General features: G+C 33.6%; 1 protein-coding gene and 1 long non-coding RNA gene across 7 annotated transcripts in view; one reads left to right on the forward strand and one right to left on the reverse strand.

Moving 5' to 3' along the window:
- The window catches only part of RUNDC3B (RUN domain containing 3B), a 174,385-nt gene that overhangs the window by 95,737 nt on the left and 57,340 nt on the right, over window positions 1–21,308 (reverse strand). For all 6 annotated transcript variants that reach the window (XM_017536497.1, XM_017536494.1, XM_017536496.1 and 3 more), the window contains 2 exons: window positions 16,211–16,344; window positions 6,635–6,720 (listed from right to left, as the gene is read on the reverse strand). In XM_017536497.1, the coding sequence (XP_017391986.1) occupies window positions 6,635–6,720; window positions 16,211–16,344 (220 nt within the window). The remainder of the gene's footprint in view (window positions 1–6,634; window positions 6,721–16,210; window positions 16,345–21,308) is intronic.
- The window catches only part of LOC119472387, a 40,878-nt gene continuing 23,712 nt past the window's right edge, over window positions 4,143–21,308 (forward strand). Inside the window, exons 1-2 of the long non-coding RNA XR_005201550.1 lie at window positions 4,143–4,391; window positions 16,257–16,334. This is a non-coding gene — a long non-coding RNA (uncharacterized LOC119472387). The remainder of the gene's footprint in view (window positions 4,392–16,256; window positions 16,335–21,308) is intronic.

The following is a 21,308-nucleotide window of genomic DNA, read 5'->3' on the forward strand; positions in this document are numbered from 1 at the left end:
AAGAATCTAACCAAAACATTGTACTGCTTACTTTCAACATATTATAAATATTGAAAGTACCAAAGTAAAAAATATATCTGAAACTTCCATTTAAAGATTTATATACTAGAGACTATAACTTTAAATATAATTTTACATTTCAGAAATGTAGAAAAATTATAAGCAACTATTTGATATTACTGTGATCTGGGAAAAAAAAAAAAAAAACTTCCTGATCTTATTAGGTATACCACCCTTACCAAACATTTATACATTGATTAGAAAAATATTAGTGACTAGAAACATATTTAAAATAATGTCCTTATAAGAATATGCTTTTCTTTTACCACACATAATTTAACTCTAATTGAAATATATTCCTATAATGCCACCTTAGTGTCCATTCTGTAAGAATACTTTAAGGCATTTTAAGTAGTTCAATAACAAATACCCTTTGGATGGGATCCAAGGTGAACAATAAATACAAATTATGCTGATAATACCTAATGTCATGCTTCAAATTTTCCTTTTGTGGGAGTCAGAGGTTATTCTATGCACTTGAAAGTGCAATATTAAAATATGAGAAAGCTTGTCTTATAAGCCAAAGAAATTTCATTATTGGTGTGCTTGTTCTCTTCCCCAATTTAATGTAAGAAACTACTAGGAGGGGATATAAGAAAATCATCCCTCATGACATATAAGACAGATTCTTGCATTATAAATAGATGTCATATTCAAAGTCAAATTGAATAAAAATGAAAAACTGGTGAAAAAGTCAACTTCCAAAGGTCTTGCCAAGAATGTGAGATTCAGTAATTATTTTAATCGACAAATATATATCAAATTCCTCTTATGTGACAGGAACTGTGCTAGGTACTATAGTTACAATGGTAAATAAGTTAGATTTAGATCCTCTCTATGGAGCATATAGTCTAGGAGAATAGAAAAGCAAGAAACAAGAGAAAAAGATAATTACAGATGATGATAAATATAAAGTAAATAAACAGGTTGTTGAAGTATAGATAAATGGAAGGAAAGCCCAATTTTGGAAAGTCATTAAGTAAGGCATTCTCAAGTGTTTAACCTGACACCCTAGCTCACAGAAGTCCAATCACACAGGGATCTATAGGCCATACAACACTAATAATAATAATGAACACTCACTGAGTAGCACAGTAATAACTTTACATGAATCATCTTCTTAACTTTGCTACTATTATTCTCCAGAGAGATTAAGCAACTTGTTCCAGATAGACTCAGCTAGAGTAGGGAAGCCAGGATTTGACTCCAGGAAACGTGACAGCAACAGAGCCTTCTGGTTAATGCAATAAGGTATCATTTCAATGTTTTAAGTGGGAGTTGACATAATATCTTTTACTTTTAAGGTAAATAAGTAGATTCAAAATAGATTTTGGAGGTAGGATCAATAAGATTTGTTTATGGGTTGATTACAGGGTATGAGGGGAACGAGGAATCAGGTATGATTTTTAGATTCTCACTTAACTATGTAGGTAGGCAGTGATATCATTTGCTAAGAAGGGGTGAACAGAGTTACAGGGGAAAAAAATCAGTATATCTGAACTATCTAGCTAGAGGTTTAAATGTGGTATCACGATCATATAGATGGTATTTCAAACCAGGGTAATGGATGAAACTCCAGGAAGAGAGAAAAGAGAGAAAAATGAACAGAGGAAAAACAGCAGACAATGCAGGACTGAGCCTAGAGAATACGGACAGTCAGATGTTGTTAAGTGGAAAAGATGACAGAAAAAGAGACAGAGCAGTTAAGGAAAAGCCATGGAATGTTGTGTAATTTAAAGGTGAAGAGATTTTTCAAGAATGATGAAGTAGTCAACTTATACTGGGAGTAGCTGGGCAATGGAGTACAATGTGAACAGAGAAACATCCATTACATTGGGTAGCTTGTAGATTATCAGTATTCTTTTAAAAATTCTTGGTGGAGTGGTGAGGGGCAGAAACCAGACAAGAGTGGATAAGAGGGTGACTCTAAAGTAAGAAAATGATGACACTGTGAAGAAGTGCTTTGGAGAAGTCTGGTGATGAAGCAGAATTAGGAAATGAGCAGAAGCAGAGGGGAATATAGGTTCAATGGAGAATCTTTTTCTTTTTAAGGTAGGAGGTATGAGCATATGTTCGGTAAGGGTGGGATTGATCCAGCAGTAGTGAAGAGATTGAAGATGAGGAGACAGAGATTTGGTAACTAAAGGAAGAGAGGAATCACATGCTATCCGGTCTTTTGTGACTGGCTTTTTTGCTAAGCTTAGCAGATTCTCAAGGTTCATTCATGTGGCAGCATAGATCAATACGTCATTTCTTTTTATGGCTGAATAATATCCCACTATATGGATATAGCTGCACATACTCCTAGGAGTCATGTGCTGGGTCATATGGTGACTCTATGTATAATCTTTTGAAAAATTGCCAGACTCTTTTTCAAAGTGGCTGCACAATGTTCTTTTCCCACCAGCAACACATAAGAGATTCAGTTTTTCAAAATCCTCACTAAGATTTGTTATTAAGTGATTTTTTGAACATACCCATCCTAGTTAGTATGCAGTGATATTTCATTGTGGTTTTGCATTTCCCCAATGGCTAATGCTGTCAAGCAACATTTTAGTGTTTATTAGACATCTGTATATCCTCTTTGGAGAAGTGTCTATTCAGATTCATTGCCCATTTTTAAATGAGTTGTCTTTTTATTACTGAGTTGTAAAAGTTCTTTATATACATTGTAGATACAAAACCCTTATCACGGGGGTCCCCAACTCCTGGGCCATGAACCAGTACCTGTCCATGGCCTGTTAGGAACTGGAGCTGCACAGCAGGAGGTGAGTGGTGGGCCAGTGCACATTATCGTCTGAGCTCTGCCTCCTGTCAATCAGGCATTAGATTCTCATAGGAGTAAGAACTCTATTATGAACTGTACATGTGAAGGATCTAGGTTGCATGCTCCTTATGACACTCTAATTAATGCCTGATGATCTGAGGTGGAACACTTTCATCTTGAACCGTGCCCTGCCACCAAGGTCAGTGGAAACACTATATTCCACAAAGCCAGTCCCTGGTGCAAAAAAGGTTGGGGACCACTGCCCTATCAAATAATGATCTTTAAAAATTGTCTCCCATTCTGTTGGTCATCTTTTCATCTTCTTCATGGTGTCCTTGCACAAAGTTTTAATTTTTATTATGTTCAATTTATCTTTTTTCTGTTGTTCTTTTTACATTTGATATCATACTTAGGAAGCTATCATCTAATCCAAGCAGATTTACATCTATGTTTTCTTCTAAGTTCTTCTATGTTTAACATTTAAGTCTGATTAATTTGGAGTTTTTGTATGTGCTGTGAGGTAGCAGTTCACAAGTACCTTTTAATAATGTTTATCTTCTATCTTGATAATGTAAAACTTTTACACATATTTGATTCCAAAATGCATTCTTATCTCTTAAAAGATTTTGGTTACTAATTACTATTCTGTCTACTTTTCTATTATTGATAAAAGTGTTTGTCAACTCATTTTTTCTTTGTGACAGCTCAGTAATTTATAAAGTTTTATTTTATACTTTATTCCTTCCTTCAAATGTGCTAAAACATTGTGAAAATTAACATTTCTTTGGAACACAACTTTTTCATTATAAATTACTGTGATACAATTGCAAAGTAAACAAATGAGTTTCCATAAATCTAATTTATCTTTACTATTTTCCATAATTATTACTTCAAATTGTTGTTAAATTTTCAATTTTGTCTGAAATATCACATGTGTATTTTTAACTTAAATTTACTAATTATTTTTTAGTCTGTGGGTAAAGAGAAACCAAAAATTGAACAAGTTATTTCAGTTTTTACTTCACTTCTTATTTGAATGTCTTCCCAGTAACCTACTAAAACAAGTCTCTCTCTCACTTTTTTTTTAGCTTAGATTGTAATCATCACTCTGCCAACTTACCAACTCTGGCTATTTTCCAATTATACCCCAATCCCTAAGCCATGTAACGCTTCACAGTTTTTGTTTGTTTTTTCAACTGCTCATTAAGATGTCCTACACCTTAGCAAAAGGATCACATGAATTTCCTGAATGCTTTGGAGCATAGTCATGCACTCAAAATTTGTTTTATCTCTACTCCCACCTTTCCTCCACCCAAACTTATCCTTGGGTTTTCACTGATTAGTGCTTTCAAGCCTGCCTGCCTGCCTTAGTTCATGTAGCTCCTCCTCTGGTACTGGGGTAAACACCTGTATTACCATTTTAAAGGCTATCATTACTCTTTATCTGTGAAGAGCAGAACATGAAGAAACTTACTTTATTTTGATAGTCTCTAGATTCCTAAAGATTAGAGATCATTTCTCATTCTTCTAGGAGTACTTACTTCAGGAAGAATCCAGATAAAAGGTAAGGTACAAATACTCTTTCTAATAGTTTGTTTGTATTTTACAAATCTAATCTTATGAATACATTTGACTTGACTAGAAGTTTGCAATCAAATTTAATTGGAATTAAGAAGTTTCTTTGGTTTCATCTCAGTAAAAAAAACAGTGTAAATAGGGGAGAAAAAAGATTTTTTCTCCACATTTTTTAGTTAACTTCTAAGATAAAACTCTGAAATAACTCCCTACTTACTTCCTTTCTTAAGAGCTACAAAGCCATTGTATTCACATTTAAATCCTATTATTCAATAAATGTGTATGTGTAGATACATATATATGAACACTGTACACTAAGCCTTGTTTCTGTTTCAAGAGTGTATGTTTATGTATTGTTACAAGAATATTTTTACTCCATGTACTTTTTTAGAGCTGAATCATTTCCTTTCTATGAAAAAGCATGGTTAACACTTAAGAACAAGGCAGAAAGCATTTCCCTTTAAATATTTAAACTACTTTTTCTAAAAATAATCTATTCAAGAATTATTTCTACCCGTCCCGATCATTTAAACATAGAAACAAGACTAACGATTTAGAGAGATTATTAATGATTTAATTTATATTTGGAAAAGACTATCATAACTTTGATTCAATATGGTAATTGCATAGGAAATGACTACTATGCAAACTTGATTTTGATTTCATTAATATAGGATTTTTAGATTTGAGCTACTAGATTCTGATACTATTCTTTCTTTCCATTTTCAAAGCCTTAGTATCCTCAATACTTATTATCTTTCATAATTAAACTTAGTAGTAATGATAAACAATTGTTTTATATTATAAAGTGAATTTCAAATGTTTATCTTTAGAAATATCTCAAGAGTGTCATGTTGCTTGAAAAGAACTCATTAAGTATATATCAGATTTACTTTATGCAAATATTTCTTTTAGCTAAAAGTCCTTCTATCCTGGTCCAACTTATAATTATGACAATTCTTTGTATCTCAATATTAAAAGTTTACTATTATATTACCAATAAAGATAGAGGCAACTAAATGAAGATACTTAATTAGTACCAGCTAGTTAATTGAAAGAATGTACATAATTAATGCCCAGATTTTCTCAAAATCCAGAATGTCAAACACTGCATTAGGATGTGGAAGTTAGCCAGGCGCAGTGGCTCACACCTGTAATCCCAGCACTTTGGGCTGAGGCGGGCAGATCACCTGAGGTCAGAAGTTCGAGGATAGGGAAGTTAAGATCTCAGAAATGGGGCTTGTTTATGCTTATTTTTTTCTATCAAAAGTAGTTCATAGTTGTAAGCATTTCCTTTTCTTTCAGAAATATGATTAATGAGATAGAAAAAAGAATGGTAATTTAGAAATATCTCAGGCAGCTCCGCCCAGCAGAACCTATTGTGATGAGGAAAACACTCTAAATTTGTCCAATTGTATAACCATTAGCTACATGTGGCTATGGGACATCTGAAATACGATACAGTATTTAAGAAACTAAATTTGTAATTTTATGTGATATTAATTTTAATTTACATATGGCTTATGTTAGTGGCTACTACATTAAACAGTTTAAGTTATTAAAATTATTAAATCTTTTCTTTTACAAATACTTTTGATATGGAGAAAAGTGGCTTCTTCAACAGCTACAAATAAAGATCAGTAGATGAGCACTAATTAGGAACGACTGTTGTCCTAATATGTGCCTTTTTTCTACCATCATAAAAAATTAACAAAGTCCTATTTTTCACATGGCACAGGATGTCATCTTTATGCAATCCAAGAAAAACAATGGTTTAGATTGTCCTAAAAAGACAAGCAATCATTAATGATACATATGAATTAAAGAAGTAAAGTATTAATTTATATTCTTTGAAGGCAAAAACATAAGCAAACATTGTGGTGGTGAAACGAGAAGAGATTCTATTGAAATTTCATAGTTAAATCTTCAAATCCATCAGGGAACAGTCTATAGGGCAAATGAAGCTTCAAGAGTTGAAAGAGTACGAATCAGAAATGATGTAGAAAAAGGATATTCCAGGCATTCTGTGCATCTTTTTACGGAAAGGTAGATAGATGTTTAATTGACAAATTACATTTTCCTAAGAAGACAGTAGATTTATTTCAGGAGTAAGAAAAGGAGGAAATAAAATGGTTGAGGACTTTAGAAGTTGATTCTTCATCCTATTCTGATTTCTAAGTCTTTAGATGATTCTTTCAAATATATATTAGAGAATTAAAAGGACTTTTAAACCTGGTTGTTTTGAAGTCTCTCAGAGCTGTAGAGATGTATTCAGATAAATGTTTTTCCATGAGTGCTACTCTGATCCAGGCTCTACCCTAAAAGGAAGAAGAAAGAATCAAATATAAAAAAATTAAAAAAAATATTTTGCCACTGTGCCATCAAAAATATAAGTATTTTAATATGTAAAGAACAGTCATTCAAAATATACATTTGATAATGACTAGGAAAAATATTTAAGTAGATAAAAATAGGTAAATTTTGATTACCTACAGTATATATTTTGTTTCTCTGAAGATGTAGGGTACAGCATGTCAAACTAACTTTCTATCCTCTGAAGGGACAGAACATTAATACTGAGTTACTTGGGTTAGAGATTCTTTTGAATTACCTAATGTAATTATATAAGACAAAACTCTCTGCTTCAAAACCCCACATCAACATGCTAACTAAAATGAGACCTTTCATAAATAATGAAAAACAGACTTCTCACTCGTTAATAAAAATAATCAGTCTAATACTACTTAAGAAAATTTTCAATCCTATCCTTCCTGTGGGAGGTTTTATACAACTAGGAATAAAATCCAAATTTCAAGATTTATCATGAATCCAAATCATGAGCTATTGAATTTGGTGCACCCAGGGAATTCTAAAACTATTACAAAATATTTAAACTAGAAAAACAAACAACAACAACAAAAAAACAGAAGCCAATATAATCTAGCACAGAATCACAGAAACAGACAATTCTTACTAAATGCAATTAATTTTCTTATGGACTTTCTATTTAGAATGAAAGAATATAAGAAATCATATTTGTAGTGAAAATTTTATAATTCAATTATTTTCATTTTCACTCAACTCACAAATTTCCAAAAAACTTCATCGAGACAATATATAGAAAATCAAAACACTGCAATGGCAGTTGCAAATAAAGGTGATGCTAATCAATGTATGTGATTGTCAACTACCAGAACGGGGGAAAAAAACGTACTCTAGAAACGTCTACAGGTCTAGTGAATTCACCAAACTCTTGGATAGGAAAGGTCACGAAGGAGTCAATCTAGGCAGTGGTTAAAATCTGTCAGGCTAGAGGCAGCAGTACTACTACTGGGAAGAAAATGAATCATATGGGTGTGTTTAGCATGCCAGTCAATTTGCCTACCAAGCTCAACATCCCTTTTAGCTTGCCCTGTGCTCAGTCCATTGTCCATTCTGAGTAAGCCTAGGAGAACCTACAGTTAGCTGTGGCTGACTGCAACAGAGGAAGGAAGAGGCAAGTCACTGGCTGGCCAGTAGTCTCAAAATTCTCTCTTGAAATTTTATCTAAAAGACATGGAAACTAGTAGTGGTGTCTTGAATTAAAAGGCTACAATTTCACCAATGAAGTCAGGAAAGTTGCTCTCCAGAGAAAATTCAGCACAGGAGACTATGTTGTTACTAGATAAGAAATGCAGGGAAAGTCTTCCTTCCTGATTTATTAATTTCAGTCCATACAAAACTGGGCTGTGTTTAGTTTCCTGTATTTGAATGTGTATGAAATTCTGTTATATTGTGAGGATAAGTTGTGCTAATTTTAACGGTTTCTTTTCTTTAACAAAGGAACTTTTACTACAAGAGAAGATAAACAGACTTATAAAGGTTGTTTGGGCCGAGAAGCAGAACAACTAAACATGAGGTTTAGGAATTTAGACCTTTTCAGTTTATAATGGTGATTCATAAAATGAAGATTTATGAAAAAATGAATAAGTAAAAGTAGTCAACATTTAAAAATATAATTAATATGTGCTAAGCCCTGTTTTAAGAGTTTTATATACATTAAGAAGATAAGTAATCCTCCCAATAATTTACATTACAATACTATTCCTACTTTATGCAGAAATGAAAAACAGACACAATTAGAAGGGAAGAAATTCATTTTCTCACTACCAAACTGACCAACCTAATTATGTTAATGCCTATACACTCTACCTTCTTTCCTGTTTCAGGGGATGAGCTGTCAGCATTTAAAAGCGTTAAAAAAAAAAAATGGGGCAGCAGCACAGAGTGGGAAAAGATATTTAAATTATAAATATCTGACACACAACTCTTACCCATAAAATACAATGAATTCTTAAAAACCCATAAGAAAAAGACAATTTAAAAATGTGCCTGCAATGGGATGATTTTTAACTATAGATTACATTTCTTTAGCAAGTATCAGATATTCAGATGTTTCCATCCTTTTTGTGTATAGTTTTGGTGAGTAATTTTTTAAAAGGATTGTACCATTTCTTCTAAATTTTCAAATTTATATAATTGATGTGAAGTTATTCATAATATCCTATTAGAATTTTTAATGTCTGTGAGGTATACAGGGTTGGCCTCTTCTTCATTCATCATTCTGGTAATTTATATTATCTTTTGATCTTCTTGAATAGTTTTGCTAGAAGCTTATCAATTGCATTAATCTTTTTAAAAACACTTTGATTTTCTTCAATTGTATATTTGTTTCAATTTTATTGAATTTGTACTGTTTTTTCCCTTCTACTTTGAGTTTAATGTATTTTTATAGCTTCTTGAGATGAAAGTCTTGATCACCAATTTCCAGCCTTTATTCTTTTTTAAAATACACAAAAGCCTATTTAAGCCTATTCCTCTAAGCAGAAGTTTTTATATGTTGTATTTTCATGATCAGTACTTTCCAAATATTTTTCAATCTCAATTGTGATTTCTTTTTCATTCGTGAGTTATTTAGAAGTCCTCCTCAATTTCACTCATATAAACATTTTCTTGTTATTTTTCCTTGTTTATTTTTGATTCTAGCTTAACTCCACTGTGGTTAGAGAACATACTTTACACAATTTCAATCCTCTGAAATTCAGTGAGATGAATTATGGCTCAGAAAATGGTCAATTTAATATAATTCCTCTGTGTGTATAAGAAGAATGTACACATTCTTTTGCGTTTTATTTGTTTTTGTTTTTGGTTTCTTTCTCTTTTTTTGAGACAGGGTCTTGCTTTATCACCCAGGCTAGAGTGCAGTGGTGCAATCTCAGCTCAATGCAATCTCTGCCTTACAAGCTCAAGTGATTCTCCCACCTCAGCCTCCTGAATGGCTGGGACTACAGTACAGCCTGGCTAATTTTTGTATTTTTTTGTAGAGACTGGGTTTCACCATGTTGCCCAGACTGGTCTTGAAATCCTAAGCTCAAGTGATCTGCCCACCTTGGCCTCCCAAAGTGCTGGGATTACAGGTGTGACACATCACAGCTGGGCTTTGAATATTCCAATAATCTAATAATTTTATGTATTTTGTTTCTCTAGTAATATTCATATTTATTTACATTTTCTTGAACCTATTATAATTGCTTAAAAGTCCATAATCTCTATCACCTACAGGTTAGTTTCAATTGTCTTTTTTATTTTTCTTCATTTCTGCCTTTCAATCTTGTTTCTTGATATGCGTGATGATTTTTTATTATATACTGGATTTTTTATTGTATACTGGGCATTCTGTATGAAAATTTATAGCAACTCTGAGGCTACCTTTCTCCAGAGCAGGTTTTTCTTTTGGCAGTCAGAGTACTAGAAAATCACCTCGCACAATTTAGGGCACTACTTTTAGGTCTTTTTTTGCATTAATCTTCAGAATTTCCCTTACTCCGAGGGAACAGCCTTTCAGATGTCTCAAGTAAAAACCTGTGGTGTTTACGGTTCCCTTTCACCTTGTTTGCCTTTGATCTCTAACCTCTGTCTCTGCAGAGCTAGACTGAAGTTGTCAATCAGCTGTTTTAACTCCTCCCTGCTGCTTTCAGCTTTGTTAATGGGACTTTGCTTTGATCTACAGATGACTTAGAATTGGCAGTGACCTCATAGGAAAACTGCATGCACAACTCCAGGAACATTTGTCTGTTGTTCACTGGCAGTTCCTAGCTCCAACTTCTATTTGTCTAGGCCAGGGAAATAAAAATCCCCCACCTCTGCCACTTTCTGCTTAGTCTCTATACCTAGGATGTGAATAGACAAGCAACTTTAGGCTAAAGCCATGATGGATGTGTGACTCAGCTCATGTACCATCCATCTCTCCAGGACTGTGGTCACTCAAGTTCTCCTGCCTTGGTTGTTCCCCTATGTCTTAAATTTGTTGCTTCATGTATTTTATCCAACTTTTATAGTTGTTCTCAATAGCAGTTCCCTCTGATACAAGATATTCTGTTATCACTGGAACCAGAAACTGTTTTCTTACCTCTGGGATCATCTCTGTCTCTGTTTTAGACTCTAATCACACCCTTCTAACTAGATTCTCTGCTTCTACTCCACTCCTCCCTTCAATTTATTTTCCATATAGCACCAAGTTTATCTCATAAAATGAAAATCAGATTACAGTATTCTATCACTTAAAAAAAAAGAAAAAAGAAACTCTCAAGTAGCTCCCCCACTGCACTGAGAATAACATCTGAACTTTTAATCATGGCTATATCTTGTATTCTGCACTTTGCTTACCCTGCTCAATATTTGCAAAGAAAATTTATTGGATGGAAGGATGCAAGGATATATGGATGGCTGATGTGCCTAGCCTATTTAGAAACTGGTCTAATTCAACAAAAGAAGGAATGTATAAGATAAGCAACCAGAAACCTAAGAAAGTCAAATTTAGCTAAAAACAAGAACTGCTACTAAAAACAAAGAAAATGGGGGGGGGGGACAATCCCTCACAAAATATGCAAGAAGACAGGAAGGGCTCAGGAACAATACAAAGCTCATATTTTGGGGCCAAGAAAATGAAAAAGCAAGAAGGAGAAGGGATTTCTTGAACCTGAAATCAGTTGGAATATCATGAAATACCCAATGTAAACATCTGCAAGGTTAGTAACAGTAGTAACTAAAGATTCAACAGGGGGTACTTTTTGTCAGAGATCATATAATATGCTTATAAGGGCATATGGCCCAAGAGCAGATGGGGAAGATGGGTGAGTTCAGAGAAGAATGTGTTAAGTCAGTGCCTGCTGAGATAAAGTCATTTTTCTAAGAGTGCTGATTCTAGTTTAATGTTAGGCTATGTTTAAGTCTTATGAAATAGGATAAACTACTAGTCACTGACTTAGCAGGGAAAGGAATGGTTAACATTTCTTTTCTTTTTTTCTTTTTTTTTTTGAGACAGATTCTTGCTCTGTCATCCAGGCTGCAGTGCAACGGTGTGATCTTGGCTCATTGCAACCTCCACTTTCCAGGTTCAAGTGATTCTCCTGCCTCAGCCTCCCAAGTAGCTGGGATTGCAGGCATGCAGCACTATGCCCAGCTAATTTTTTGTATTTTTAGTAGAGACAGGGTTTAGCCATGTTGGCCAGGCTGGTCTCAAACTGCTGACCTCAGGTGATCCACTTGCCTCTGCCTCCCAAAGTAATGGGATTACAGGTGTGATCCACCGTGCCCATCCCACTGATCTTAACCTAGACAAAAGTATGAGACTGTCCATGGTGACAAGCTTCTACGATGTGAATCTAAGTGGTACAGTGGATTAGGACTGACAATTGCGATACAATTGTGATACAAGTACACTATCTGTATACTGTTCACCAGGCAAATTTAGTGCTTCAGTTCTGAAATATCTTTTCACATGTGTCAAGGTTAAGATGACACTATGCTAGTAGTCATTCAAGATTGCAGCTCTAAACCTCAATAAGCCTGCCATGTGAGGCATCTGTTTAAACCTTCAATCCAGACAAGTGGCAGATGTGACTTACTCAGTAGTTAAGTACTCTGCTCTTTTCATTGCAATGAATAAAGACAGAGCTAATCTTTGTCCACAGAATCTTCCCAGCATAACCAGGCAACTCATAGAATTCCCTTTCTCCACTAAATGGAATCTGTTTGAGGCCTGAGCAAAACAAAGATAAATACAGGATTTGGAATATGATTGTTCTGTGGTATTTTGATACTGAACACTGGTACTTTACAAAATAAATATTAACTCTCTGCTGGATAACATACTGCTGTGCAGGGATTAGTTCCAAGAGCCTTGTTAAGAGATGTTGGTCAGCTAGGGTTTGGGTTTCTTTGGTTCACCCAGGTCCAAATGCTACATTTCTGTTTGTTAACTTCTTAATTACTTTTTGTATTTTGGGATATGCTAGTTTTATAAATACATCCTCCTCTTTATTGAATGGGTTTAGAATATACTGTTATGTTCCTCTCTCCTACTTTTGATTTGAAAATGCGAATGTTTATGTAGCATCTAGAATGCCTTTTATAGATTTGACTAATTCAAACTACAGCTAATCTTTAACTTTAGCTTAAACCTTAGCCTAAAGAAACTTAGATATAATTATTAAGCCATAAAGAAAACATAAAAGGAAAATGGAGGCCAGGCATGGAAATTCATGCTGGTAATCCCAGCACTTTGGGAGTCTGAGGTTGGCAGATCACCTAAACTCAGGGAGAGACTAGCCTGGCCAATATGGTGAAACCCCGTCTCTACTAAAAATACAAAAATTAGCTGGGTGTGGTGGCACATGCCTGTAGTCCCAGCTACTTAGGAGGCTGAGACAGGAGAATTGCTTGAGCCCAGATTTGGAGGTTGCAGAGCCAAGACTGTGCCATTGCACTCCAGCCTGGGCAAGAGAGCTAGATTCTGTCTCAAAAACAGAAAAAAAAAAGGAAAAGTGATAAAACTCAACTAATATAAAAAGGGGAATTCACAGTGCACATTTAAAAAATCTGTAGTTAGAAAATGAGAGAGTAAACAAATGAATAAAAAATTCAGTAGTTTGAGGAAATACAGGTCAAAGGACAATAGTTTGGATGAAAAAGATATCGTTGATATATAATAAAAACAGGATCTAGTTATCTGAGGGAAAAATTTAATTAAAAAAGAAAATTTAACTATAATTAATTTAAAAAGGAAAAACTTTACTGGTTTTAAAACATGTGAGACAGAGAAGAAAACTGATCCAACCTGCGAGAGTTGAAAGATAATTGAAGCAGGAAGCTCTTTGTTGCCACAAGCCCTTGGTTGAAGATTGGCAGGAGGGAGCACTGGCTTTAGAAAGTGAACTTTATAGTTATAGTCTCGAAAAGATGACAAAAATCATGGATATTAACTGTGTCCAAAAATACACTCCCATATTAAGGAGATAAAAATGTTTTACCTGTGTTTCTAATTATGTCACTAAATTCAAACATGATATATCTTGGTTTTTAAAACAAATACTCAGTTTGTGCTTACAAAATATTTAATTTGAATATATCCTCATCAGTTTTGCTGAGCAAAAATTTTCCAAAAGAAAAAAAGAATCCTAAATAAAAAAATGCAAGAACAAAAACCTCGGAAATGATACTTTGGAAAGGTAATTGTTGTATGTTTGGTTATTACACATATATATATAATTTATAATTTTGAAATAATGATGTCTTCATCTTAAAACTGTAAACATTAATTTTCAATCTTTATTTTCTACTTAATGTTTCATTCTGTAATTTCTGAATGTCAAAATAGTAAAGAAAGCTACTCTGACAATTCAATAAAAATAAATACAACTACTACATTAACGCTGATACAGGCTGAGTATACCTTTTTGGAAAATGCTTGGAACAACAGTATTTCAGATTTTGAGTATTTTCTGATTTTGGAATATTTGCATTAAATGCTCCATTTATCATTTCTTTGAACATTATGGTGATGCTCAAAAAGTTTTGGTTTTGGGATTATTTCATATTCCATATTTTCAGCTTGGGGATGCTCACTCTGTTTGACTTAATAGATCAGACATTTTGTAATCCTAAAAATTACTGAGGACCCCCATAGAAGTTTTATGTAGGTTATATCTATCAAATTGACTGTATCACAAGTCAAAACTGGAAACTAAAATATCAGGTAATTAAAAAAATAACAAGTTGGTTATGGTGACTCACACCTGTAATCCAGCACTTTGGGAGGCTGCAGCAGAAAGACTGCTTGAAGCCAGGAGCTCTAGACCAGCCTGGGCAACAAAGAGAGACACTATCTCTATGAAAAACTTTAAAAATTTGCCAGGCATGGTGGAATGCACCTGTAGTCCCAGCTACTCAGGAGGCTGAGGCTGAAGAATCACTTGAGCCTAGGAGTTCTAGGCTGCAGTGAGCTATGCTAGTTCCACACTCCAACCTGGGCAACAGAGAAAGACTCTGGCTCTAAAAAAAAAAAATATATATACATATATATATATATATATATATATAGCAATAAACCCATTACATGTTAACATAAATAACACATTTTTATGAAAAGTAACTATTTTCCTAAACAAAAATATTAGTAAGAAAAGTATCTCTGTTTTACATTTTTTTTCCTAATCTCTTTAGTGCCTCGCTTAATACAAGATAATTAGATATCTGCTTCTGCATTCATTCTATTACAATGTATTGTTTTGGTTGAAGTATTTGAAGAAAATCTAGCTTCACACAGATATATTGTTGGAAAAGGGAATCTTTTAATAGTCTTTTCAGATAAGTGTAGATATTATCTTTTGTTCTAGATCCAAACTCACTAAGTAATAAATTTTAGTAACCATATTAATTTTTTCATGCTGTAATACATTAAACCTATTGACATACCTTGTACTTTGAATTGATCTTTTTACCCATACATTATTCTGTAATTCCATAAATTGGTCATTTGGAAAATACGAATTATGAAGGCCTATCAAATGTTGACACATTTCTTTCAACAATTTAAAAACACATTTGTTGATATCAGCATCAATGTTATCAAAAATGCTTTCATATATTTGGAAGCTATAAAGTTTAAGATGGTGAATACAGCTTTTCCAAAACTCTAGTTCTTACTTAAAAGCTTTAATTTTACCATTGGCAACAAATACTTTCAGCTGTTTCCTTGAAGTAATAGGCTCACCTCTTTCTTTCTTTCTTTTTTTGAGAAAAGATCTGCCAAATGCGTAAGTCCACAAAATTATGGTTTATAAGTTTTTCTTTCCAATAAAATCATATTACATAAAAAGTACCTAGTTCAGCTCATAATTCAAACAATTTTACAAGTGCTTTTCTTGAAGTAACCATCATATTTCAGTATGTTGCAGAAATGCTTTATGCATACTTTCCTTTTTATTACTCAGGATATTAAAAATACAAGTCCTCAAAGGTTAAGATTTAATAAGAATTAATGTTTCCTAGATCATCATGGTCATTCTTAAATTGAAGCTACCTTTAAAAGAAAATACTAGGAAGAATTCAAGACTGCTTGCATGGTTTCATGTCACTGCATTAATTAATGCTAAGGTTCCAATAGTTTTATCCCCCATTGTGTCTGTACTGGCAATGCAAATGTGAACACAGTGAAAAGGCAAATAACATGTTGATATTATACAAAAATACTTTTGACATTATGGATCCATTAAAGAAAGGGTCTTGGACATCTTCAGTGTTCTGCAGAACATTATTTGAGAGCCACTAATTTAGATAATTCAAGAAATGTAGAAACATCACCGAACAGGAAGCATTTTATGCTTCTTAAGAAAAGGAAATTAATAGTAAGTAGCTTCACACCTTCCTGCTATTCCAAATACATGCCTAGAAGAAAAAAATGAAAACAAGCCTCTGACCATGTCTTACCTTAGCTCTAGAAGAACTGACATTTTCCATATTTTCAATGCTGCAGATACAATTCTGTGAAACTTTCCGGCAAGCCACTCTGATATAGTCCCAGAAGCTGCGAGGACTTTCATAACCAAACCAGGTTACTTGACCTACAGGAGACAAATTGCGATACAAAATTTTAAAAAGTAAAAGAAAACTAGACTTAAAAAGGCAAGAACAATAAAATTCTGAAAAACAAAGGTACTATAGTGAACTATAATGGAAAGGGCACCACCAATCTAGGTGTCAAAAATCCTCAAATCTAGTCCTATTCTATTTTTAACTAGTGGTTTTACTTTGGGAAATTTACTTAATGAGTCTGGATCATGGATTTGTCAACAATAAAATCAAACTAAATGAAAGGGACTAGACATTAGAAACATCTTGCCATTTAACATCCTATTATCTAATACAGTCATTTAAACACTTCCTGCGCTTCTAGTTAAGCATTAATAAATGTCGCCAATTGAATTCTAAACGTTCTCTACTTAGAAAAGCAGGAAAAAAAGCCACTACCACAATTCTTTTCTCCTCTTCATAAGGAAGGATACTTCAAAAAGGAATACAATGTATGGATTACTTTATAAATAAATAAAATCAATTAGTATCCTATATTCACTAATAATGCATAACTGCCCACCCAACCATTCTCATCTATAGAAAGCTCTCCTTTAACTGTTATTGGTTTGCTCTCTTCTAGTTAAGAACTCATGAAAAACTTGTAATCTTTCAGATTTGGCTATGTATCTGTTCATGATCAAATGTTCTACTGTGTAAAGGTTATATTCGTATTACTACTTCTATGTAGGCCAGGCATGTGGTCCAGGCCTGTAATCCCAGCAATTCTGAAGGCCAAAGTGGGTGGATCACTTGAGTCCAGGAGTTCGAGACCAGCCTGGCCAAAATGGTGAAACCCCATCTCTTCCAAAACTACAAAAATTAGCCAGGCATGGTGGTGTGTGCCTGTACTACCAGCTACTTGAGAGAGGCTGAGGCATGAGAATCACTTGAACTTGAGAGGCAGAGGTTGCAGTGAGCTGAGATTGAGCCACTGTACTCCAGCCTGGGCGACAGAGAAGTACTCTTGTCAAAAGAAAAAAAAATTTCTATGCATGGCTTAATATTAGTTTCATAGGAAAGATTTTGTACACTCAGCTTTTAAGTGAGATATGAAAGACATCTTAATACTTTCTTTAGTTGTCTAGAATGATTAGTGTTCCCTAGGAAAGTTATTTAATCTTTATGTAGAAAGATGTGCTTTTATATTTTGAAACAAATGATTTTTCATTATGAATTAATTATTTATTTTAAATAATCTCTTCCTCAGTAATTACTTCTCTATAGCAACATCAAGAAATGTTCTTGTCAGCAAGCACCATTTTAGGACCAACATCTGAGATAATATCTGAATGGTTCCAAACCATGGTAGAACATTAGTATAACAGGACTACTTTTAAAAAATACTCATGTTTAGCCTCCCTACAAACCGAATAATCAAAACCTTTAGAAGAAGATGTAAGCATTTGAATTTTTTTTAAATCTCCTCGTAGTATGTCTAATGAGGTACTTATTATTAATCAACCAATAGAAATCGTACAAGTCATGATAGGTAACTCCTATTCATCATTCAGGGTGTTTTAAAGGCCTCCTCTTCCAGAAATCCATGCATGATCTCATCAGTTAGTCCCTCTGTTGGCACAGCACCCTGTGCTTACTTCTCCTCAAAATTATTTCTTTACTTGATTATTTCACATATTAGGTGGCATGATCACTAAGGCAGGAATTTTGTTTTATTTGTCTTTAGATCAATCTCTAACACTTGACATAGTGCTTGCTTGGCTAACAGTAGGCACTCAATAAATATTTGTTGGAAAATTAAATTGGTAAAGCATGACACAGATCATCTTAACTGTAATAAACACAAAAACTTTAAAAAATCCAATTAGTATCTTTTTATAGCAATCGTTTTGATAAGTCTGTTAGTGAGGTGTTTACATGATAGATTACAAACATCAAATATGTTGAACAAACAAATTTTTCTTTACATAAATAAAAACAAATGCATCTATAAATTTTTATTCTAATAACTATATAATTCAATGCCTCTTTGAAAATAAAATTTTGCTACTTACAAATAGAAATCTACAGGCTTCTCCCTTGTAATCTCTCTCCATCACTTTCTTCTCTTCCTTCTCTTCTTTTAACTAAAGATTTCCTTATATAATACCTCAATATAGTTTATCTTTACTTGTATTTCTTGTCATGTCATCAGTTTGTTAGCCATTTGGAGGGGAAGCAGGGTGACTCATGGTTAAGAACATGGGCTTTGAGTCAGGTGGCCCTGAACTAGGTCACTTTCTAGCTATGGGATGTTGAACGAATGACAGGTTCACTCTATGAATCTGGGCCTCTTCTGTAAATTGAAAATAATGATAGTACCTAATGGATAGCACCGTTGTAAGAATTAGATGAGATAATGTATGCACAACAAGTAGCAGAGTCTAGTGCATACTAAATTCTAAATAAGCATTAATTATTACTACTGTTATCATACAAGTAGTATTGGGGACCAAGCTTTCCTTGCACCACAAAATGAAGTAGGAATGAGATGCAAATTTAAATTCTTCACATTGCTTGCTTTGGAATCTAGAGAAATCTTCCAAATTTAGTCCATAATCCAACTTCACTCCCATATCAACCGTTCTAAAGTAACCTCCTCAAATGTTTCTAACTTCAACTCATTTTCCTGACCTTCTGCTATTTGGGATCATTCTATAATTTCAAAATGAGAGCTACAGCTGCCAGACTTCCTTCAAGAAATGAAGTACTATACACTGGAAAGAATCTTAAAAAAAGAGTATCACCAAGATTCTGTGTCGAGTTTAAATCTCTTTAAAAAGGCAATATGGGAAACAGAAGTCAGAGAAATAGGCAAGGGAAAATACAACACTGTATTAGCCAATGGCAACCACCTGTAGTGGGAATCCAGATAGGTAACCAAGGAGAAAGATAAAGCATAGGTTGTCCATGAACAAGAAGACTTCCTTTTTTAAGGAAATGTACAAGGGTCCGGGACTTTTGCATAGGGCATGGTTTGCTTTCCTGTAATGTAATTTTAAACCTTCTTTTTTTTTTCTTTTTTTTTTTTTGGTTAAGAGAAATCTTTTTTTTTTTAATTGCATTTTAGGTTTTGGGGTACATATGAACAACATACAAGATTGTTGCATAGGTACACACATGGCAGTGTGATTTGCTGCCTTCCTCTCCATCACCTCTGAAGATGTTTGTAAGATGAAGATGTTTGAAACATCAATTTGTAAGATGTTTCAAAGTATAGCTATTGACAAACAAAGAGTATTAAAAAAAAAAAAAAGCCCTGTTTTGGAGGAGAGAAAACAAAGAGATAGAAAAAGTAGAAAACTAGAGTTACGTTAAGCAGAGAAGGAGTGGGCACTAAATCCTTGGGACTCCTGCTATGGGTAGGGCATGCTTTCTGCAAGGACTTTTACCCAAAAGATTATGAAAAGATTTCCCAGATTACAAACTGAGAAACTAAGCAATTGACAGGATGGCATATCATCATGACTTGCAGGGCCATAAATCAACCAGTAAGACAATAACATGTTTATCTGCTCCACAATTAGATAGATGTAAGGATGACTTTGCTTGATTCTGCCTTCCTTCCTTTTCCATTTACAAAATTTCCAAAGTGAAGCTCTTAATTTGAGACACTGAATATTTCACATTCAGAAAGATTTCTTCAAGAGAAGGCAGATTCCCTATCCAGAACCTCCAAAGAAGCTTTCACATAAATTGTCTGTATGTCCTATGATTTCAACTAAATAATAATTTCTGCATCTACAGAAAGGTTTAATTTAGTTAAATATAAAATGTGTTTAATTAGTTATCTGAGATATTATTTGAACATCACTTTTACATAAATACAGATTGACTGTTAGTAATAGTCTATAACCTGTATTTAACAGGATAATTAAAAAACAAAGTTACAAGCTGCTCATACCTTTAAAAATAAATATCGAAGTAATAAATAACCACTCCCCAAATACTTTCACTTCCTTTAAAAATAAGCACAAAAGACAATCACATAGCAAGAAACTGACTACTCCCTATCTTGAAGAAATGCTATTCCAAAGACGAGATATGCTGTCAATAAGAGAATTCTTTCTAAAGTTCTCATAAGTATAGGGATATAATATGCTTTCAATGATAAGTGTTCTTGGAAGTTAACTTTTTACCAATGAGAAAGTTAAACAAGTTTTTTGAAACATATTCCCATCCCATCAATTCAACTCTATTCATTTTTAGGCACAGAAACAAATGGTGAAAAGTTTGCTAGACTAAAAGATAATCTGTTATTGACCAGCTATGTGATTATCTTTCCCACTAAATTGCCTCATCTTCAGGACCTAAAAATTGCCTGTGTTCTCTAGGGTCCAATGCTACTCTAAAATTACTCTTCTATACTCTCTAAGTAGGATATCTATTCACATGTTGCAGTATGTCCATGTTTTGGTTGTATCTTATTTTACGGTCTGGAGATCTTCTAAGAACAAAAATTAAATTTTCTGAAGTAGTTCCCTACTAAGCAGTAGCTGACCCATCATCTTTTCATAGCATAATAAAAAACATAAATGAATCAGTTAAGTGACTTATTTCCCCACCTTTATTAAGAGTACTTAACTATATAAAGAGTAAATGAAAAACCAATTTCACAAATGAAAAATCTGTTAGAGTTAAAATACATCACCTACTTGACAATATTAAACACTATTATCTCTGAGCTGCTATGCCTATAAACAAGCAACAAGACAGTTCTACCACATTTTAATAAACCACTATTGATATCACTGCAAAAGTTGTCAGGTATTTAAAGGAAATTGGTTCCTTTAAAATTTAAAGTGAACTTCTCGCTTTAAATTTTGTAGCAGCAATCCCAAGTTTCTTAACTAATTTATGAAAGCCAGTTTAACATTATATACTATTTTATCAAACAGAGAAAATTTCCATTTCTGAAAAGGTCAGAAACTTGTCCTTTAAAAAAGGTACTATCATT

This window comes from Cebus imitator, unplaced genomic scaffold (genome assembly GCF_001604975.1).
Source record: "Cebus imitator isolate Cc_AM_T3 unplaced genomic scaffold, Cebus_imitator-1.0 Scaffold98, whole genome shotgun sequence".
Lineage (NCBI taxonomy): Eukaryota > Metazoa > Chordata > Mammalia > Primates > Cebidae > Cebus > Cebus imitator.